The sequence below is a fragment of the Mytilus californianus genome, unplaced genomic scaffold (genome assembly GCF_021869535.1).
Source record: "Mytilus californianus isolate M0D057914Y unplaced genomic scaffold, xbMytCali1.0.p SCAF_6, whole genome shotgun sequence".
NCBI classification, from domain to species: domain Eukaryota; kingdom Metazoa; phylum Mollusca; class Bivalvia; order Mytilida; family Mytilidae; genus Mytilus; species Mytilus californianus.
The window spans coordinates 114,429,504-114,453,844 of record NW_026262712.1 but is presented as its reverse complement, the minus strand read 5'-3'; the positions used below and the strand labels follow the sequence as shown (position 1 = coordinate 114,453,844).

The 24,341-nt window shown below is 31.6% G+C and overlaps 1 protein-coding gene across 1 annotated transcript in view; it reads left to right on the top strand.

The window, feature by feature from the left end:
• The window catches only part of LOC127705979 (inactive phospholipase C-like protein 2), a 78,874-nt gene that overhangs the window by 39,024 nt on the left and 15,509 nt on the right, over positions 1 to 24,341 (top strand). The window contains exons 6-16 of the mRNA XM_052210365.1: positions 450 to 565; positions 3,196 to 3,262; positions 11,104 to 11,197; positions 13,391 to 13,508; positions 15,869 to 15,954; positions 17,581 to 17,701; positions 18,718 to 18,886; positions 20,504 to 20,602; positions 21,078 to 21,180; positions 22,775 to 22,954; positions 23,406 to 23,584. Of these exons, the coding sequence (XP_052066325.1) occupies positions 450 to 565; positions 3,196 to 3,262; positions 11,104 to 11,197; positions 13,391 to 13,508; positions 15,869 to 15,954; positions 17,581 to 17,701; positions 18,718 to 18,886; positions 20,504 to 20,602; positions 21,078 to 21,180; positions 22,775 to 22,954; positions 23,406 to 23,584 (1,332 nt within the window). The remainder of the gene's footprint in view (positions 1 to 449; positions 566 to 3,195; positions 3,263 to 11,103; positions 11,198 to 13,390; positions 13,509 to 15,868; positions 15,955 to 17,580; positions 17,702 to 18,717; positions 18,887 to 20,503; positions 20,603 to 21,077; positions 21,181 to 22,774; positions 22,955 to 23,405; positions 23,585 to 24,341) is intronic.

Genomic DNA, 24,341 nt, shown 5'->3' with positions numbered 1-24,341 from the left:
ATGTAAGACATAAACCAGTAATATCTCAACCTTAATATTATGTAAGACATAAAAAGGCCTTTTCAAAGATCAGTTAAATTTTAGAATTTGGGATTTATTTACCACCCTTACAGCCAAAAGTGATTGTCACGACTAAAACAGTACAAGTTCAAAATATCTGTTTCAAAAGTCTTTAAAAAATCCTGGGAAAAACAAATTGCATCATTATATTTGTTGATCTTGTCTATACAATATGTCAAGGAATAAATCTCCCTCAGTCTAAAGAACTGGTGAATAGATCATACTGAAACTATCAAAGGTCTGCCATCCACACCAAATTCTCCAAATAACAATGTGATCATTTGTGATTTTATATATAAGTTTCTGGATGCTCCCATAGAAACATTTATTTAATGCATTGTTTAACATTTGTACTTTGTCATTAATTTTAAATACTATATTTGTTTCAGGAAATAGAGTTAAAACGTCAAGATCCCAGTATTAAAGGACAATTAAACACAGAAGAGTTCATCACATTATTTAAGGAAGTGTCGACCAGACCAGAGATTTACTTCCTTTTAGTTCGGTATGTGTATATTACAATACAAATGAAGAGGACACAAGTTCATTTTGAATACATTGTTCTCTAGTGTGTGACAACAAAAACCTGCATACTGTAGAGTATTTTTAATTCACTGTTTCAGAATCTGATGCATTCTGGGAAATATTTTCAAAAGCGTACACGAAAGCTTTCTGGTACACCATCTTAAACAATAGATATCCAATCAATGGCTTTATTGCCATTTTGATGTGAAAACAATAAAAACCTTTGATACTGGTGAATTGTAAACCCCTTGTACATATATGGCTAACAAGAAAATTATTCAGTCTGTTAATTGATTTAAATAGTTCAAACAAATAGAGTTTACTGACTTGACTGTCATTGTACTAATACTGGCTTATGAAACTTGGACAGAAGCTTCTTCAAGATCAAGAAAAAGCATCACAAAAAAGAATTTTCTTTAAAAAAAAATAGTTCCCGTATTTTACTGATAAATGGACTTTTTGGCGATCAACATTACACTTTTACACTATCAGCAGCAATCACAGACGAGATGCCGGGTTCCTCAGAACCCTTTACAAATTTTTTGGTTGATGATTTCATTTGAACAATTAACAAGGTTTTCTTTGTATAATTGGAAGACTTTGATCACAAGGGAATATTGAAGTTTTAGATATAATCATGAAATGTTTTAAACCATTCCTACTGATATTAGCTTGAGAATGAAATCTTACAGTTGTAATTATACCCTTCACTTTAATGGTTCTGGGTTCAATCAGTTTACATAATCAAATTAACCACAGGACTATAAATAGAACAATGATAAATGTTGGGATATTTGATGCCAATCACTTAATACTATTTATATATTACCAATCTAAATAGATACTGGTTTTGTTCCTCCCATTAACTTTCTGATTGTGGAATAAGATTTCATCTGGAAAATTGTAACTTATTATTGTATGTTTGGATAGTGTAATTAAGCAGCATCGCATTCCTTTTATTTCCTACATTTCTGCAAATTATCTTTATTAACGCTAATGTAAAAAGATTATGTTGTTTGCTGTGGTGAAATATTTGGTCCCAGTGGATATTTTATAGAAAGATTCTTTAACTTTATTTCTATGACATTTTGTTTTGTAGGATAACTAACTTACAATGTAATATTTTACCACTTGTTTATTACAATGTAATATTTTACCATGTGTTTACATTAAGGAATAGAATCAATTATTATAAATTTATGACTTTTCATGATGTTACATTTTTTGTCTGCATGATTACTATCTAAATTGAACAAAGTTATTCTCTTAACACAATCTTTGATGAATGCTATTAACATAAAAACGGTTAACAACAAAAGGCTAAAGAGCTTATGTTATTAATAAATCAAAACACTCCGTACATTGAGTATTACAGTACTATTAGACAAATCTGTTTGTGTAACCTTGGTATCACTATCATTTTCTTGTTGGATCCCCTCCAAATAGGAAAGCACATCTTTAGTTAAGTCTTACCATAACCTTGGATCCATTCTAAATAGGAAGGGACATAGTTAAGTCTTACCATAACCTTGGATCCATTCTAAATAGGAAGGGACATAGTTAAAGCTTACCTTAACCTTGGATTCATTTTAAATAGGAAGGGACATAGTTAGTTAAGTCTTACCATAACCTTGGATAAGTTCAATTTTCCCAAAATATTGGAAAATGGAGAAGACCTCATTTTATCACACAGTTTTTCCGAAGTTTTTCCAAAAATCCTCATTCCTTGTAGTATGCTTAATTTAAACATTTTAGCATTAAGATAGTTAGAAAAATTGGAATTGAGAACCATTTGCTTGGTGTGTAATTTTACAAATATTAGACACTATTTTTGTTGCATGGACAGCACAACTGTTTCATAATGAAAGACAGTGGGTGGGTTATTAGGGCCCTATAGTGATCAGTCCGTCCGTCCGTCCATCCGTAACAAATTGTGTCTGCTCTATATCTAGAGAACCGTTATAATTTCATACTTTATACTTGACATGTATATTAACCAACATTAGAGGGTGTGTCATAATGTTTGTACAACTTCCTGGGTCGAAGTTCAAGGTCGGCAGGACCCACAGAGATGGTTCCCATCTCAATGATGTCTAGTTTTTTTGGGATATTAAATGGTATCCATAAATAAATTTTACTATGATACATTAATTAGAAAATGCTGATTGGTTTATAATCTACTTTTTAGTGACCTTTTCCATTTTTCTAGCTTGGTCAAAAATGTTTGGCTGTCATCTCTAAATTAAACTCCAGCTATCTAGACGAAGTGTTGTTAGTTGTTGTTCTTATCAGAGCAGTCTGTTATTGGAAGTTGATGTGGTTTGTTTTACTGCTCAGATATGTTTCTTAATTCCTATACTATTCAGAATGATTGTCCTCAGCATATTGGTCTATAAATCTTTTTTTCATCCTATGTAAACCTAATAGGTATATTAGATAACATAACAGACAGTATATATTGGCAGGGGACCAGTATATTTACAATGATACATTGATTTCTCTATGTCACAACAGTATGCCACCTGCAAGTTTTTCCTCTCAACTTATAATAATGGAATGTTTTTTTCTGACTTTCTCTCATTGATTATTTTCTTTACTAATTATTTACAGATATGCAAGCAATGCTGACTACCTCACCACCGATGATCTGTTGCTATTTTTAGAAGCAGAACAAGGGGTAAGACATAACAGTAGAATCTGATTTAAGAACTTCATTATGTACATGTAGGTGTATTTCTATTTATAGATGTACTGGGTTTTCCCTAAAACACCATGTGGAAGCAGGATGGTATTAAAAAGAAAAAAGAAAAAAATTGAATCAACAAAATAAAAGATTATTTTTTCCCTCAGGTTACACAGTGATAAAAATTAGCTTTATATATGATTAATCTGTGGTTTCAAAGGGGAGGGGGGATCTATAGACAGGCATGGGATGACTAATACATAAATGACTTCAACCATTATCCTTAAAACTTTATAGATATTAAAGTTGAGCACTTTCTGTTATGCAAGTAGCTGAGGAATTTATCTCCATTTCTCCTGACATTGAAACATAATCATTTAACTGCATAATTTCAAAAGAGAGCACTTTTTCTATACTGGTAGTAATCTTTCTATCTCCTTCAAACCAGTTCTGTTATACCTCAAAGATAGTTTATATTATACCATTTATGGAGATTGTATGTTATAGCAGGAAAAAATGTATGGTAATAAAAAATGTATAGTGTTTTTGTCATGTGAAATACTCACTTGTTATGAGTAATTAGATAACTACATTTGGTATATGGGATCCTTGCAAGATCTACATGTCTGTTAGACAGGGTTCTCGTGACCTCCACCTCATTTCATGGATTAGTTATCAAAGTTAAGTTTTCGTGGTCAAGTCCTTATCCTTATCAAGATACCCAAAGCAATACAGCAACTTTATTTGGTGTATGGAATGATTGCTAGGTATACTTGTCTGTCTAGCAGGTTTCATATGACCTTTATCTCATTTTCATGGTTCATTGGTCAATGTTTAGTTTTCATGGTTAGGGCTGTTTATCAGATACAGTTAGCGAAGGGTCATTTTTTTTGGTGAATGGAATGTTTTTAAGGTGAACATGTCTGTCTGGCAGGGTTCACATTTCCTTGACCTCATTTTCATGGTTATTTCTGTTTCTCAGTTATTATAAGCAATATATCTATATTTGGTGTATAAAATTATTGTGTAATGATCATGATGTCTGGCAGGGTTAAAATGACCTTGGCTTCATATTTATGGCCCATTGGTCAATGTATAGTTTCTAATTAGGTCTGTTTCTCAGAGTCTTTAAGCTAACTATGTTTGTTGTAGATAGTACATGTCTGTCTGGTAGGGTTCATTTGACCTTGATCTCATTTACATGAATCATTGATAATGTTAAGTTTGTGATACTTGTAGTAAAATCTTCATATTACATACTTTTGATATAAGTTCAATACTGATAAGAGACATTCTTGTTTTATATTTAACTTATCATTGTTTAATTTTTTTTAACTTATCAGCACAATATATACTTCATTTTGGCAAAGTGTGAAAAAATTCAGTCATTTTTCGTTGATATTTCAATACTACATTTAAGAAGTTATAATAGGTACTTTAGCCTAAATGTTCTTAATCACCTCTTACTTACAAAAATAGGGTAAAAAATATAGCCTTAGTTTCTTTGATGAGTGCACTTCTTTTTTATCAGTAATTAAAGAAGAACATAAAATTAGTATACATCTTAGATTTGACCTTGTTAAGTATTTGACCTAATTAACAGACAAATATCTCACATATGAAGGAGTTAATGCCAAGTGGTAATTATAACAGAAAATGTGGTTGTTTTCAATGTAGAAAAAGTTTGAGATATTTTATCTGTATTATTACAGAAATCAGATGATAATGTTAGGGATCAACTGTAAATTACGCACAGTGCATTTTTGCTGTTTAGAGAGATTTTTTCAGCATGGCAAGATTTATTTATTTTGTTACAAAAGACTGTTTTAAGCTTCCCTATTGGATGTTAAAGTAATGGAATACCCCAGCTTAATACTGCCTGAACCTTTATGAACCAGTTAACTGTATATCAAAATATATATATTAAAACAAATAACATGTTTTGTTTGCATAAGTGATAAGACTCGAATGATGAGTATTTTTTTCAAAATCAGAAAATCCATCCATTAATGGCTATAGTTTGTATTGGATGTGCAATTTAAGTTTGTCATCAAAATTGGAAAATAAACTTAACAATTTTTATATGACTGCAAAATTTTTGAGGCCAAATAATGTATGACGATGTTGTTGTCCGAAGTCATTTGGTTTCCAGACAATAACTTGGATGTAAGTGTATGGATCTCTATAAAATTGTACTACAAGGTTACATACCACAAAAGGAAGGTTTGGATTAATGCTGGGGGTTATTGTCCTTTTCTGTTTAGGAATTAGGGGCCAAAAAGGGGAAACAAACAAGCATTTTTCTGTTTCAGGATAATAACTTATGTATAAGTGTATGGATCTCTATTGTACCATAAGGTTCCATACCTTAAATAAAGGTTGGGATTGATTTTGGGGGCTATGGCCCTTATTGGTGAGGAACAAGTGGCAAAAACCAATACTTTTCTAATAATTTGTATAAATTGCTTATTTCTTGACCAATTTCAATGGGGTTTAATTCAAAGTCTTGAATTCTTGGGATTCTTTAAAATGCTAAATCTAATCATGTATATAGATTTTTTATTTTTAGCCCTTTTTATTTATATTAGTCCACATTGAGGTCCAAAGGGTTCAAAATTAAACTTTCATTGATTTCATCAATAATTGAATTTTTGGGGTTCTTGGTATGCCGAATCTAACTGTTTATTTAGATTTTAAATTTTGGGCCCCCTTTTCAAATTGGTCCACATTAAGGTCCAAACGGTCCAAAATTTAACTTTGTTTGAATTCAATAAACATTGAATTCTTGGGGTTCTTTGATATGCTGAATCAAACCCTGTATTTAGATTTTTGATTTTGGGCCCAGTTTTCAAATTGGTAAATAGGGTCCAAAATAAAACTTTTTTTGTTCAATTTGAACAATGATAGAAGTCTTCGGTTGTTTGACATGCTGAATCTAACCATGTATTTAGATTCTGGATATTGGGGCCTCGTTATCAAATTGGTCCACATTGAGGTCGAAAGGGTCTAAAATTAAACTTTTGTTTTATTTCATCAAAATTGAATTCTAACCTATTATGTCCGATTTAAAATTTTTAAGACCACATTCATTCTGTGTCAGAAACGTATGCTGTGTCAAATATTTAATCACAATCCAAATTCAGATCTGTATCAAGCTTGAATATTGTGTCCATACTTTCCCCAAGTGTTCAGGGTTTCGACCTCTGCGGTGGTATCAAGCTGCGCCCTTCAGTATTTTATTAATATAATTATCATTTAATTGTTGTTGAGCCTGCAATATTTATGTTGAAGAAGATCCTTCACAATGCTTATCACCACAAAATTCAGATCTAGTACAAATTTGGGTAGTGTCTTTTTACCATTCTTGAGTTATGTCCCTTTATAGCGTTATATTCAAGCGGGGGCATCATCTGCCAGAAGCATACCTATGACGTCACCTAGTTATGGCGCCAAAGAAGATAACATCATTTCGTAGAATTTTCGTTTGATGAAAATTTTACACTGAAATAATGACTAAAATTGAATGATTTGTTTGTTTTGCATTAGAATAGAGATAACTGTTTTGTATTTGAAGCTTTGTGGACGTCCATGGTAGTTTTACTGTTGCAAATATCAGTTTACCTGTCTCCTCTATGCGTTGCCAGGTAAACTAAATTTGCAGCTATCTATAAATTATAGATCACCGTATGGACTTCAACAATGAGCTAGACCCATACCGCATTGTCAGCTATAAAAGGCCCTATGTGACAAATTGTGATATAATTGAAACAAGAAAAACAAACCGCCTGATTTATAATGAATTACAGGCTCCTGAATTGAGAAAGACACACGAGAAATGTGGTGGCGTTAAACAGGTTTGTTCAATCCGGTATTGATATATTGTTAAAATGAGGAAAATATTATAACTATTGTTTATATCATTGTTTCTAGTCTGATTATTGGTATAAATTTCATTTTCATTAATTTTTTTTTAACGGAAGAAGAAAATGAGTTAATTAAATTTGTCAAAGGTGTATAATGTTTTCTTTGTCAGAATTCGGAATTTATGAGTTTTAATATGGAAAATTTGTCAGTAGTCAGAATTTGTGAGATCATGGGGAATTTCTTTTGAAAACATTGCAGGTCTTTGATAGTTTAATTCTGTTTATTTTCATCTCAACATTTTTATAGATGCAGAAATATTAAGAGATTGACCTATTGTATCGACTACAGATTTTGTTTGACGACCTCTTGATGTCTGTTTTATTTTTGTTGTTGGGTTGCTTTATCATCTTAACTTATGTTATTTTGATTGAAGTTTGAAAAGTAGGGAAAAGAGTGACCAGTTTTGGAAGTCCAGCTATTCTTCTAAGCTATAATTTAGTATGTTGAGGTGTTTTCCCCAAAAATATTTTATTATTTGAAGAGTTACTAATCAGTTTCAAACTTTTTGGTTTTAGCCTTCATGTCAAGGTTAATTCAAAAAGCAGTTTTAACACAACAAATGTGATACCCTTCTCTTTAATTTCTTCAAGGATAGAATTGTTTGCTAATGTGATCAATGATAGTATTCACATATGTCAGTCATTTAGATGAACAGTATGTAGCATTTTAAAATTCTTAAAATTATACAAATTGTTGAGTTCATTGCATTGGAATTAAATTGATAATATTCACACATGTCACTCGGCTAGATGAACAGTACATAGAAACATATCAAAATTCTTTTAAGATTATAAAAACTGTTGAGTTTATTGCATTAGAATTAGAAAATGGTTGATTATGCAGCAGTTAGAATTGGAAGAGAAACATGATTAAAGTTTACATTACTGATCTATAAATTGATATAAAAAAGCCCTTGAACTTGTTAATGTTACTCTCATAATAGAACATTGCATAAAAGTTTTATCCTAAAGAAATCGATGCCTTTTTGCATTTAGTCTGTCCATTTTCTGCAGAAAGCCATAAATATCTAATACAGTTTATATAGAATGTCATTACACAGCAATATTTCAGTTGATTGATTTGTATTTTTTTTAAATGCATATTTAACTGTAATGATGTAATTAGTGTGGATCAGCTGTTGAGAAATCAAGAGATATATCAGGACTTGGAGGAGAGTGTTGACTTCAAGATAAAAGGGATCGATAAATCACTAGTTGTCAAATGTGCATTATTCAAAACTAACATTTTAATTTTCTTTACAGCATTAGAAATTCTAAAGTTTCTAAGCCTTATAAAGTTGGAAAATTATGAAATGCTTTTATTCTGCAGACTTTTGTGTAAAATGAATGACATGCAAACAACATGAACAATCAATAAGATATTGTAAAGTAATTCATTTAAAAAAAGACTGCATCTGTCTAAAAAAAAAATTTTCAGACATTTTTATGAACCTGGTTTTCCGATGGAAATTGGTTATTGATTAGGGGGTGTACAATGGGTGTGTGTTTGGGAGGGTGTCTCTGGCTGTTTCTGTGTAATAACTTATGAACAGTTCAGTGCTTTTCAAATATTTTGTTACTGATTTCAAAATATAGTTCCAAGTTTTGCCATTCAGGTGTTTTGATTTTTAGTTCTTGATTGACCAACACAAAAGAGTACAGACATGGGCAACCTAGATAGTATAAATGTAACAATCATCTCAAAGCAAAACTTTCTTTCAGCTGGATTTGTTACCCACTATTACTCAACAGTATTACTAACTTCGAGGCACATGTTGGAAAATGTCATGCTTTTGCATATATTGTGAAAAAGCCTGAACTTTCTAGGGGGTCTCTAAGTAATCTCATCTTACCATGTACCTCTTTGTTTTAGTGGCAATAAAAAGTATCCATCTGAAGAGATATAATTAGCTTGGAGAGAAACTTGACACTAACCGTAAAAGAAAAATCAGACACATGCAGGAAATATAGAAATCTTTTCAAAGATATTAACGTGATTTATCTTTAGACTTTTTCTTGAAAGACTTATTTTAGTTTAAAAATTGTACTCTTATCTTTCTCACTTTTTATATAAAAAAAAAAAAACGTGTTGATAATGTCATCATTATTATAAATGACAGATTTGCCTGACAGTGGTGACATATTGTGCCATTAATTTTGACAGATAAATAGACCATTTTTTAAAGGATTTTAAGAATTTGTAGGTTTCTGTAATCGTAAGGGCTTAAGATTGCCACTTCTCAGATTTCTCCTTGTTTAGTGAATATTGATTTAGTCAAGATTTCAAATACTAAGTATCTAAGAAGCCATCATCTTGTAATTGCCATTGAAGATTTGAAGCATAAAAAGCTGTAATTGCTCATAAAAATTCCTTGAAATTAGTTAAACAGTACAAAACCACTATGTTTACTTAGAAACTCTGGAACAGGATACCTGGTATTAGTTAAACAGTACAAAACCACTATGTTTACTTAGAAACTCTGGAACAGGATACCTGGTATTAGTTAAACAGTACAAAACCACTATGTTTACTTAGAAACTCTGGAACAGGATACCTGGTATTAGTTAAACAGTACAAAACCACTATGTTTACTTAGAAACTCGGGAACAGAGTACCTGGTATTAGTTAAACAGTACAAAACCACTATGTTTACTTAGAAACTCTGGAACAGGATACCTGGTATTAGTTAAACAGTACAAAACCACTATGTTTACTTAGAAACTCGGGAACAGAGTACCTGGTATTAGTTAAACAGTACAAAACCACTATGTTTACTTAGAAACTCTGGAACAGAATACCTGGTATTAGTTAAACAGTACAAAACCACTATGTTTACTTAGAAACTCGGGAACAGAGTACCTGGTATTAGTTAAACAGTACAAAACCACTATGTTTACTTAGAAACTCGGGAACAGAATACCTGGTATTAGTTAAACAGTACAAAACCACTATGTTTACTTAGAAACTCGGGAACAGAATACCTGGTATTAGTTAAACAGTACAAAACCACTATGTTTACTTAGAAACTCGGGAACAGAATACCATTATGGTTATGCATTTTAAAATCGCTACAAGACTGTCTTGTCTGGCTGTCCGAATATTTATGGAAAGTTGAAACATAGTCTGAAATTAATAATTTATATGACAGCTTGGTTATAACACTATAGAGTTAAATTTGCATTTGCATTTCATCACTATGTTGTCGCCAGGATAGCCCCTTCAGTTTCATGTGGTGCTGGAACTTCTCTTCAAATTTAAGACTTTTGACTCATCATTTCAATAATCATAAAAATCTGATATATGGGACTTGTAAAAATTTCAAATATTAAATATTGTTGCCATTTTAGCACCTTAACTATTTTGATCAAATCCTCTTTAAAATTTGTATGAAAATTTCGACTTATCAAACCATCGAGCCCTGGATGAGTTTGATGAAAATATTAGGAGGGGACTTGTAAGAATATATTAATTCTTGTTAAGGGGATAACATCATCTTTTTTGATGGAACCAAATTTACTATTTTTTTAATGCATATAGATGTATCCAAGCAAGGCCTGCAGCATCCCAGTATTTAGTTGATTAATTGATTGTTGTTTGCTTAATGTGAAATGCATAACATTCCATGCATTATCAGGATTAAAACAAGTTGAACAAAATATCAAGTAAGTTCTGGGAAGTAAGTACTTTGACAACAACTGAAAAATCATTCAAGGGCAGCAATTGTGCCTTACAATATGTCTGTCAGCTACAGAACTCTCAACAAATTGTTGCATTGCCAAGGGTAAGCAGAGAGTGTGGTATTCTGACAACATTTGATATTGTTAAGTTGTAAGTCTTTATTATCTGATCATTGATTGATCCTGAATTTAAAACATTAGATTTAATTTATTTGAAATTATTTTTATTTTCAGATGACCCGAGTAACAAAGGAGAAATGTATAGAAATTATAAATGAATATGAACCATCAAAAGACGGCAAGAAAAAAGGCCAGTTAGGAATTGATGGTAAGTTTTTCAATATATATATATGTACACATTACCATATAAAAACAAGGAGATATGGTATGATTGCCAATGAGCCAACTATCCTCAAAGGTTTAAATGAAATGGATGTAAGCAGTTATAGGCAATAATGAGAAAAACCCATACTGTATAGTCGTCTATAAAAGGCCCCAATATGAATTATATGAAACAATTCAATTGAGAAAACTAACAGCCTAATTATTATACCCCCGTTTTAAAAAAGTGGGGGTATACTGTTTTACCTCTGTCTGTCCATCCGTCAGTCAGTCTGTCCATCCTTCAGTCCGTCGTCCATCCGTCCCATGAATATTTTACGTTGCATCATTTTCGGGAACTACATTACAAGGATTTCTGAAATTTTGTTTCAGGGTTTATATGAGTCAGCTATACCGTGTTATGTGTTTTCATATTCATCACTCAACAACTTCCTGTTTACGGAACACTTACATATTTTTACACTATTAAAATTATCCAGTTGTGGCGGGGGTATCATCAGTGAGCAGTAGCTCACAGTTTCACTTGTTTATAACAAAATGATTTCTGAAAAACAAATGTGGCTGACATGAACCAAGGACAACCACTGAACTAAGGAGTCGGTTTTACAAAAATACTAAAATTGGTTGTAGGTCATGAACAATTCAGTATACTTACGATCAATCTTAGTCGTAAAATTTTTTGTGAAACCAACTCCATGCTTCTGACTTGGGACAGGCGCAGGACAGGCGCGGGACAGGCACACACAAAATGTAGCAGGGTTAAACATGTTTGAAGGCGACAACCCTTCCTTACCCTGGACAGTGGTGTAGCGGCACAACACAAGAACAAACTACAAAACAATAAATGAAAAACAAATATGAGAAACAGCAATAAACGACAACCACTCAATTACAGGCTCCTGACTTAGGACTGGCACCATAAGAACATGTTTGAAGGTGCCCCACCTTTCCTCTTAACCTGGGATATTGGTGTAATCATGCCTATATATTACTAAGTAGAAGTATACTACAGGGCTTCATTAGTTCAAAACCAGACTCATAAATCAATAAGAAGTCTGACCGCTCAGAACAGTTAATTGGCAATGGGTTGTAAGAACATGTTTTATGTGATATGTACCTCTATGACTGACTTATGAACCTAGCATTTGATCTAAATGGGGTCATATTATTATTTATTTTACATACAGGCCATTGTCCTGGCAAGAACTTTTTTTAATTTATATATAGACTTATCATATATATATATACCTTAAGATTGATATGTCACATACTATCATGATTCTATATTTGACCTTTGACCTCAAGGTCAAATGATTGATATGAGCCAGAACTGTATCATATGACACAGAATTGGGATAGTATCTACCTTAGACAACGTATCATCCATCATAACCAATATTTGACCTTTGAACATATGTTCAAATTTCTTCTTTATTTAAAGAGTAAGCTTGTGAACCAGATTTGACATTGACTTGTTCTATACTTTCATGTTGGTATATAACCATATGGCAATGTGTTACATATCATCAGTGCTGTTAACTTTGAACTTCAGGGGGGAAAAAAATATATTTTTGGCAAAAAAAAATTTCTGTGTTAGAACCTTTATTAACAGATGTTGACTTGATATTTGGAATGTGAGTGAAATACTAAATGACAACATGTTTGGTAATATTACAGAAAATAGATCATATGATTAAAACTTATTACAATTGATATTTGTTTTTCTGTTTACAGCACTACTTGCTCTAATTTGAAGGGGGAATTATATGTTTTAGTTCATTAGAATAATTTTAATATGTTCATTAATTATTCAGTTATTTACAATGGATTTATGAGATTTGAACATTGGTAAACCGCTGTTGCTTTTAAGTTCACCACAATGAAGATATTTGCATACCAGATTCATTTAATTAGTTTATTTTTTCTGTTGAAAGAATGAAATAAGTTTGAATACAATGTACAAAGGATACTGATCTGACTCCGTGGTCTTGTAGTGTTGTCACTTCAAATTGTCATGGAGTCAATGGCAGTGCAATGACGGCTTTATAAATAGATAATAACCTGTTTTATTGTTTGTTTTCCATTTTCCATTCAAAACAGTTTGAAAAAAAATGGTTTCATACTGAACTTTAAATGTTTTGGTTTTATGTTTTGCTAAATAATTGTATTCTATTTTTAGGTTTTACTCAATTCTTATTATCTGATGAATGTAACCTGTTTGAACCAGAGCACAGAGATGTGTGTCAAGATATGTCTCAACCCCTATGTCATTACTTTATCTCAAGTTCCCATAACACGTAAGTCAACATACAAAGATACGTCTCAACCCCTATGTCATTACTTTATTTCAAGTTCCCATAACACGTAAGTCAACATACAAAGATATATCTCAACCCCTATGTCGTTACTTTATCTCAAGTTCCCATAACACGTAAGTCAACACAAAAAGATACGTCTCAACCCCTATGTCATTACTCTATCTCAAGTTCCCATAACACGTAAGTCAACATACAAAGATATGTCTCTACCCCTATGTCATTACATTATCTCAAGTTCCCATAACACGTAAGTCAACACATAAAGATATGTCACAACCCCTTTGTCATGACTTTATCTCAAGTTCCCGAAACACGTAAGTCAACATACAAAGATACGTCTCAACCCCTATGCAGTGTTCTCCCCAGGCCCTTAAAGGACCGCGGGCCCGCGATGTATAATTTTCTACCGTGGTGGTATCGTTCTTGCCGCGATGTATAATTTTTCTCCGTGGTGCTAAAATTTTCGGTAAAAAAATCGTAAATCGGTAAAGTTTTAAACGACTTGTTAAACCTTTTCCGTGGGGTATAAAATTTCAGATGAAAATTGACCAGTTCAAACCAGTTCAAACAACTTGATTGTTTACACCACGTGATCGATTTACCTTTTGAGGTTAACCTTGATGATTGGATTTAATCGATGTACATGATTCTTTTGTGTTTTAATTAATTAAGAGATCATAATTAATGATCAGACTTGTGAGGGACAAGCAGACATTTGTTAATTAACTCTATTACTCCAGCCTTTGGTTATAAATAACTTGCGTATTTTAAACGTGTTGGAGTTACTTCCCCTGAATTAGCTTATTACAAATAAGTGCTCCTAAAATATCATCTATCATTGAAAATAGAAATAAAGTACAAATTGAATGCAAAATTATATAAGAATGTTACCTTAAGGATAAAAACTTTCTTTGAACATACCAACAAAAATATATTGCAAATTATTTTTGATAATCATACTTTTATTAATGCACAGACATATTATAAAAAATAGGTAGTATTTTCTAATTGGTAACTGATTTCTTCCCAGTCTTTAAACTCTGATTGGAACTCAGTTTGATATGATATGTGGGTGTACATATAGATGATAAATATTTTTACATGTCTATCTACCAAGTAACACAATAATGATTCTAATAATAATTGTATTGTTGTTTAAAAGAATCATGTCTAAAGCTATGGAAAATAGTTTTTAATTTACTAGAGGTTCTGCATTAAAATTTAATCTTGTTTAAATTTAATTGTTATGGTGTAATCTAACAAAAATGGGGAAAGTGTAGTGTAACTACAAGTATCAGGACAAATTGGCTTGATCAAAATATAAAAAGTGACTTAAGTTTAAAGACTTATAGTGCTTTCTTTTATTTATTCTTAAAAGAAATTAAAGTATACAAACTGTTTATTGATTTACTTCTTTTTTTACCAGTAATTTTTTGACCCAAAGTCTACATAACACAGTAAACAAAACAAAGACAAAAAGGTAATGACACAAAAACTAACAAGAAAAAAAAAAGCAATGCAACGCGACACAGCATATTGTACAAATCATTTTGACACGCGTTACCCTGGTGCTATCCAAAAATCCTGGGGAGAACACTGCCCCTATGTCATTACTTTATCTAAAGTTCCCATAACACGTAAGTCAACATACAAAGATATGTCTCAACCCCTATGTCATTTTTTTATCTCAAGTTCCCATAACACGTAAGTCAACATACAAAGATATGTCTCAACCCCTATATCATTTCTTTATCTCAAGTTCCCATAACACGTAAGTCAACACACAAAGATACGTCTCAACCCCTATGTCATTACTTTATCTCAAGTTCCCATAACACATAAGTCAACACACAAAGATACGTCTCAAAACCTATGTCATTACTTTATCTCAAGTTTCCATATCCATGATAACACGTAAGTCAACATACAAAGATATGTCTTGACCCCAAATTAAATGACAAAAAAACTTTATTGTGTATTTGTACATTATCTATTGAAAGATAAGTTATTTATATATACAGCAGCTTATATCCTGAAAAACAGGTTTATGTCAAGATATGTCTCCATTCTAATGTAATGGCTTTATATCATATTAATTAAATGTGGACACACAAATGTGTGTTAAGATATATCTCAACCCCTGTATTATTATTATACATCAAGTTCATTGTAATTTTCAGCCCTTGCATCTCTACTTTTATATTACAAATTTGGTAACATAAGTCAAAGGAAAAAGAACATTTTGCTCAGAAGACAACAATAAACAATGACAAATTACAAACTGTGTATATCATTTGCTATTGGAAATGATTATACAATTATTGTTAATTTATTTACAGATATTTAATGAAAGACCAGTTACAAGGTCCATCCAGTACAGAGGCCTATATTAATGCATTAGACAAAGGATGTCGCTGTTTGGAATGTGAGTATAAATATTAATACACTAACAAATTTCTTGACTAAATATTTAATAAATAAATAGAGAGAACTTGATCATTTACTACTACAACTGTTGACCAATTTATTATACGACCCCAAAAAATTTTTGCAGTCGTATATTGGTATGATGTTGGCGCCGTCGTCCGAAGACACATCAGATATAGTGGTTTTCGCACAATAACTTTAGTTTAAGGGAATGGATCTCTATGAAATTTTACCATAAGGTTCAATACCACAAAAGGAAAGTTGGGATTGATTTGGGGGTTATGGTACCAACAGTTAAGGAATTAGGGGCCAAAAATAAGCATTTTTCTAGTTTCCAGACAATAACTTGTGGAACGGTGTATGGATCTCTCTGAAATTATACCACAAGTTTCCTACCACAAAGGGATGGTTAGGATTTGCTTTGGGGGGTTATGGCTCAAACCGTTTAGGAATTAGGGGCAAAAAAGGGGGAAAAACAAGGGTGTCCTGGTTAATGGACAAATACTTTAGTACAAAACATAATTTTAAGCAGTGTAAGGGAGGTAATTCAAATACATCATTTGAATTACCTCCCTTACACTGCTTTTAAATTATGTATAAAGTAATGGTTAATGAACAATTAAGACAATTTAAAAGCAGTGTAAGGGAGGTAATCCAAATACAACGTTTTGATTACCTCCCTTACACTGCTTTTAAATTATGTTTAAAGAAATGCATGTTTATAAAGGAAGACCAGTAAAAATATCTGCAAATGTTGCATTTTTTTTTTTTTTTACAAAAAAATCCATATGAAAGATTTGACACCATATTTTAATTTCTATTATAAAATAGATTAAGTTAGCACTATGGTAAATTTAAATGGGTAATTATGGTTGCAAACTCCATTGGAAATTTGAATTAAGATTATGACCATATCTTGAGGGAAAGATTTTTTTTGGGGGAAAAAAAGGGGGGGGGGGAGGGGTAAAAAGAAATTGTCGAGAGTCAATTTTTTCTCATTTCAGATTTCAGAAATTAAAAAGAAAAATTCTTTGACAAAAAAAATGGGGGGGGGAGGGGGGGGTTAATTCGCAACAGCATAGTGTATTGCACAAAATTTTTTTTGTGGGGGGAAGGGGGGGGGGGGGGGGAGGTCAATTCGCAACAGCAAAGTGTATTGCACAAAAGCAAAAAATTTAATATAAATTCAAATCATATAACCAATTCTAAGTTCTTTGACTACAGTTATTCTGTGTCAGAAACATTTTATGTGTCAAATATTTAATTACAATCCAAATTCAGACCTGTATCAAGCTCGAATATTGCATCCATTTTTCCCCCAACTGTTCAGGGTTGGACCTCTGCGGTTGGACCTCTGCGGTTGTATCCAGCTGCGCTTGGCGAAGCAATTTATTTTTGTGGTAACCAATTTTAGGGGGAAAAAAAGTTTAGTTGATAGTTGATTTCAGGGATTTAATGAATTCTGTGTACAAGCCTGATAGAAATTAGTATTTTGTTATACTCTTTATTTGTCAGTTCACATATACCCATAAAATCCACGGAAACTGGAATCCCATGAATAAAAAAAAGACTCAACAGTATACATGTATGAGTATAATAGCTTTTCTCAATCTTTTTTTTGTAGTGGACTGTTGGGATGGTCCTAATGATGAACCAATGATCTATCATGGACACACCTTTACCTCAAAGATAACCTTCAAATCTGTCATAGAAACCATCAACGAATATGCTTTCAATATTTCCAAGTAAGTGACATTCAAATCTGTCATAGAAACCATAAAAAAATATGCATTCAATGTTCTTAAGTAAATGACCTTCAAATCTGTCATAGAAACTAATAACAAATATGCATTCTATGTTCCCAAGTAAATGACCTTCAAATTTATCATAGAAATTATCAACAAATAAAATGCTTTTAATATACCTAAGTAGGTGACATTCAAATCTGTCATAGAAACAATCAACAAATATACTTTTAATGTATCCAAGTAAGCAACCTTCAAATCAGTCGTAGAAACCATCAAGGAATATGTTTGACTTTGAAAAAGATGACAAATTTGATGAAATCTCCATGGTATGGAAATACTTGAAGATTTTAGACTTTGGTTCAAATAATTGAACTAACCAAATCTTACATTTGATACAATACTTGTTAATATTGTGTGTTAAACAAACAATTGATTAAAAAATTAGTGAAATTTGTTATTGACTATTGAATATGATACCCACACAGAATGCTTTAAAGTTAGTGATGTATAAAGATATATGCAGTCAGGTCAGTAGTTCTCTACGGGCCCTCAGGCTTCCTCCACCAATAAAAACTTATTCCCATAAAACAGCATTAAAGCTGAAAGTGGCATTAAATGCTAATCAATCAATCTATCTTTTGGATATAATACCCATAAAAAACAAATGTAACGAACGAGTTAGAAAATCTGATATTTGTTAACTAAGCAGCAGTTTATCTAAGTTATGGCATAACCAACTATTGGATGTAATACACAAATGAATGGTGTTAAAAACTACAGTATAATAAATAAGAAAGCAATTGTTTATATTGTTTCAACTCCTAATCAGCTGGTCAGGCAATGAAATAGATTGGCTAAGAATAAGAGAAATGTTTATAATACCATAATAAGACATATTTGGCTAAGAATAAGAGAAATGTTTATAATACCATAACAAGACATAATATGTGAAGCAAAATAAAATTCAAGATTTTATATGATTAGCTGTATATGATTTTTTTATATGATTTTAGATTTCCAGTAATTTTATCTATTGAAAACCACTGCAGTGTCAAGCAACAAAAATCAATGGCTAACTATATGACAACGATATTTGGAGATAAACTATATTGTGATATAGTCGATGAGAATGCAACATGTTTGCCTCCTTTAGAATCTTTAGCTGAAAAAGTTCTTATAAAGGTAACTATTATATCACCTTAACAGGATGTAGGGCATCATTAGCTGAAAAAGTTCTTATAAAGGTAACTATTATATCATCTTAACAGGATGTAGGGCATCGTTAGTTGAAAAAGTTCTTATAAAGGTAACTATTATATCACCTGAACAGGATGTAGGGCATCGTTAGCTGAAAAAGTTCTTATAAAGGTTACTATTATATCACCTTAACAGGATGTAGGGCATCGTTAGTTGAAAAAGTTATTATCAAGGTAAATATTATAATGTAGGGCATTGTTAGTTGAAAAAGTTCTTATAAAGGTAAATATTATAATGTAGGGCATCGTTAGTTGAAAAAGTTCTTATAAAGGTAAATATTATAATGTAGGGCATCGTTAGTTGAAAAAGTTCTTATAAAGGTAAATATTATAATGTAGGGCATTGTTAGTTGAAAAAGTTCTTATAAAGGTAAATATATAATGTAGGGCATCGTTAGTTGAAAAAGTTCTTATAAAGGTAAATATTATAATGTAGGGCATTGTTAGTTGAAAAAGTTCTTATAAAGGTAACTATTATATCATCTTAACAGGATGTAGGGCATCGCTAGTTGAAAAAGTTCTTATAAAATTACATATCATATCACCTTAACAGGATGTAGGGCATCGTTAGTGAAAAAGTTCTTATAAAGGTAAATATTATATCACCTTAACAGGATGTAGGGCATCATTATTAAAATAAACTATCAGGAGTTACAAGCCTAGGGCTATTTTCACAAAAAAATCTCACAACTAAAATTAATCGTAAGTTATACTGAAATGTTCATGACTTACGAGTGTTTTTACTCTTAAGATGTTTTGTAAAAAGAGTCGTTGAACACTCATCATTTGTCCTAACCATTAGCCTGTAATTTATTGCTGATATCAAAATCATTTATACCCCCGCTTTAAAAAAGTGGGGGTAAACTGTTTTACCTCCGTCTGTCCACCCGTCCGTCGGTCCGTCCCATGAATATTTTTTCGTCGCATCTTTCTCAGGAACTACATCATAAGGATTTCTGAAATTTGGTTTCAGGGTTTATATAAGTCAGCTATACCGTGTGATGCGTTTTCAGAATCATCACTCAACAATAAATGCATATTTGGGCTGGGGGTATCATCAGTGAGCAGTAGCTCGCAGTTTCACTTGTTGTTTCATGTGTTCATTATAGTTATATCAGTTATTTTGAAGGAGATTCTTGATTTGCAAACTGGTCCAACTCACTCACAAACTAAATTTCCTACTTTATGTTATTTTGAAGAAGTTTCTAAAAATGTGTTAACATGGCTGATTCACTCACACACTGAATTGTCTACTTTATATATTGTTCTGTTTATGTGACATTGGAAAATGAAATAAAAGTAAATTAAGAAACACTGTGTTAACCTACACCAATACTATAAAAGTAAATTAAGGAATACTGTGTTAACCTACACCAATACTATAAAAGTAAATTAAGGAATACTGTGTTAACCTACACCAATACTATTCCTTTGATAGGCAGTAAGAAGGGATATTTGTAGAGCAAAAGTTTAAAACAACATTAAATTTTTAAGAAAAAGATGATAATTGTACATTAATGGTAGTATATAATTGTATTTTTAGGGTAAAAAGTTAGATTTACACACAGATTCTGATGAAGGGATGGTCACTGATGAAGATGAAGGGGCGGAGTCAGAGAAAAAGAAAAACAACAAATCTAGGGTAATTGATGGATTATTGTTTGTCTAATGTCAAGCAGAAAATATTTCAGGCATATTCATAAAGAGCTAAGAGAAGGTTGTAAAGAATTGGATATTGTATGAAAGTGACCCATAGAAAAGTACATGACAATCGCTCTTTTTTTAAGGATAAAAAAAAATCTTTTCAGGTTATAATGTATATTAAATAAAAAAAACTGTATATGTTAATGATCCCATCATTTAAATGTGTCTTTTTAGAATATCATATATTTTTTAAGAGAGCATCTTTGAAATATATAAACATGTATTATTGAAATGATGACATGTTGTTTTTATGCCCCTGCTGCAAGGCGAAGGGAGCATAAAGTGTTTCCCTTGACCATCCCATTTTCTTTGGAACAGCAAGCTTCAGCGGGGGCATTCATATCCTCAGACACATTCTTCTTTTATTTAATTTTATATTTTGTACATTCGTTTGTTTTTTTTTCTATTTATAGGAAGGATCAATAAAGAAACACAAATTAGCAAAAGAATTATCCGACCTAGTTAATTACTGTGTGTCAAAACGTTTTAAAGACTTTCAAATGTCTCAACATAGTCGTAAGTAATGTTACTTGTATACAGAAGATATTCATTCATTGATTCAGTTGTGACATTTTGCCAAATTAGAAGTATAAGTTGACAGCAATGTCCTGTCAGAATAGGGATGTTAAATCTGATGCCTTGTGTATAGAGTGCCAAGCTCTTTGTATGTTCAAGAATCCTTGCAACAACTCTTATGAGGTCTGTAGGTGGCCTGTTGCAAGGCAAAATTTCTGTGCCTATCCACCATACTTTTGTTTTCCAGTGTCAGTTCCAACCTTCTCAGTTGTCTGACATTGGAGAACCTCCACATTGTATTAATTGTTAATAGTTTGTCATTTTAATATTTGCGAGTCCTAAATTTGCATGAAATAATTTCCAGTGGACATTTAGCAAGCAACACTCAATCAATCAATACTTCCCAAGGATTACAACAGAGGGAAGCAGTTCATTTGGTTCTAGGACTTCTTTAACCTTTTCCCCAGACTTAACTACTTGACCATGATAATAAGGAAGTTTTGCTTTCAGAGAATGTATGGTAATAAACAGAGAAAACTACTTTAAAACCTCTTCCTGGTCTATAAAACATTAGTTATTGGAATAGTCTGAAGTCTACATTAGTCTGGTAGCCATCGAAAAGACGAGCTTACAGAAATAAGAAATTAATTAAAAAATATAATTACATATCACTGTCTTAAGGGATTCGTTCAAATATCCACAACATAACAGTATGAATATTTAATGGAACAAAGTACATGGAAACATTCATTTTTTTATGTCAATATCTAAATTTAGTAGCTCTAATTAGCTTTGAACATAAATTGTAAAACTTTGTTGTCCCATGGGTATACTTAGGTCATAAATATTGTCACAGAAGTCGTAAGGAAAATATAGTTCCTGCTTATATTTAATTAGACATTGATTAGAGGAGAATTTTAAGATTTTGAGAATCAATTATTTGTTAGCTATGTTCATACAAGTATTGATTAATCTAAATTTAGATCGAAGTTACATCTTTGAAATAATAATGTTTATAATTTTTTTTTGCCACATTTTACCACTTCTAGTTTAATTCTGTAAAATTTTTATAAGTTGAACCACCAGCTGATTTATTCATATTTTGTTTTAACTGGTCATGTAAGTGTTACAAAAATATTTAACAAAAACATGAATAAAACTTTGGGGTAACTTTAGATATAAATTTTACCAGAATTTCATTAAAAAAAAAGAGACGAAAGATAACAAAGAGAGAATTAGAACTTAAAAAGTCGATAAGACAAAATTATGGCAAGAAACAAAAAAAAAGACTAAAAGACAGGTCCATAAAATACTCCTTTGAAAACTATAGACAGAGCAGTATGAACCCCACCAAACACCATGTGGTTTGTGTAATTTTTGTGATGTAATGCTAGGGGGTACCATGATTCAGACTTTGCATAGTGCTCACAATTATATTGAAGATGTACAAGCAGTCAGGATCATAAAAGCAATTTACCTTGTGGTTTGCTAATTTACAAGAAAACTGTGTATTATAATTATTATTTCTGTTCATTTACTTTGAAATTATAATTTCAAAACTGGTTCGTGAATGCTTAATTATTTAATTTTTCAGAGAAATACTGGGAGATGTGTTCATTCAGTGAGTCTACAGCTTTAAAGTTGGCCATGGCTTGTCCTGAAGAGTTTGTTAACCATAATAAACGATTTCTATCTCGTATTTATCCTAATGGAATGAGGGTGGATTCAAGTAATTATAATCCACAAGATCTCTGGAACTGTGGCTGTCAGATGGGTTAGTTATTGAATTAATAATAGTTCAACACAGGGTTAGCATTATGGTATGTTCAAAAGAGCTGGTTACAGGGGTGGTGGTATCTTTGGGGCTCTCATTTAACCAACAATGTTACTAGCCTAGTGCTAATGAAATATTCTAGTGTAATTATAATTGACAAATTGTGAAGGAGGAAATTTCTTACATTGAATAACAAAGCTTAACATGAATTGGAGAGTAGGGAGAATACATGACATATAGACATATTCTATTTCAATGGAGTTGAAAATTAGAAATTAGTATAAACATGAATTTATATGCCTTCTTTTTATTAAATAAAAGTAACTGGCAAATATCTTTATTTGAATATTGGATACCTCATAGGTTTAAAGTTTATATATAAAAGTTAGGGAATATATGTTCTGTGATTGCCAACTTTAATTATCTATTGTTTGATTTTATATGATTTCAGTGGCCTTGAACTATCAGACAGCAGGGTTGATGATGGATTTATATAATGGCTTCTTCCTAAAGAATGGTGCATGTGGTTTTGTATTAAAACCCGCCATTATGAGAGAAGAAATTGCTTATTTTAGTGCCAATACTAAAGATGTGATACCAGGTGTATCTCCACAGATACTGCATATAAAGGTATAGGGTGTGTTTAAAGTCTGATGTATTGATTATTGAGTGTTTCAAAGTCCTATGTAATGAGGTTTTCAAAGTCCTATGTATTGAGGTTTTCAAAGTCACATGTATTGAGGTTTTCAAAGTCACATGTATTGAGGTTTTCAAAGTCACATGTATTGAGGTTTTCAAAGTCACATATATTGAGGTTTTCAAAGTCACATGTATTGAGGTTTTCAAAGTCAAATGTATTGAGGTTTTCAAAGTCACATGTATTGAGGTTTTCAAAGTCACATGTATTGAGGTTTTCAAAGTCAAATGTATTGAGGTTTTCAAAGTCACATGTATTGAGGTTTTCAAAGTCACATGTATTGAGGTTTCATTCATAAAAATAGGGACACTAATAAGAACTATGTCATAAATTGACTAAAATTGTTTAATAACATTTCATGATTTGAATTTTACTCGAATTACAAGAAATTGCAAAATTTAATTACATAATAATATGAAAGAGATATATTAAATGTATGCTGTCAGCCAAATGTCAGGGCTATAACAAAAACTGTTTTCATAGACCTTAAGAGCAAAAAAGAGGCGGTTTATTAGTCTATGTTTGTAGGTCTGTTCTTCAGACCATTAGTATTTCAGTTTGCTCCATTTAAGGTTTGATCGCATTTTTCTCAAGAACTACAAATCAAGGCTTTAGAAAATTTGAAGATTTTCCAGTTTTCGGACAATAACTCAAGAATGCTTTCACTAACTTGCAAGAAATTGTGGTGAA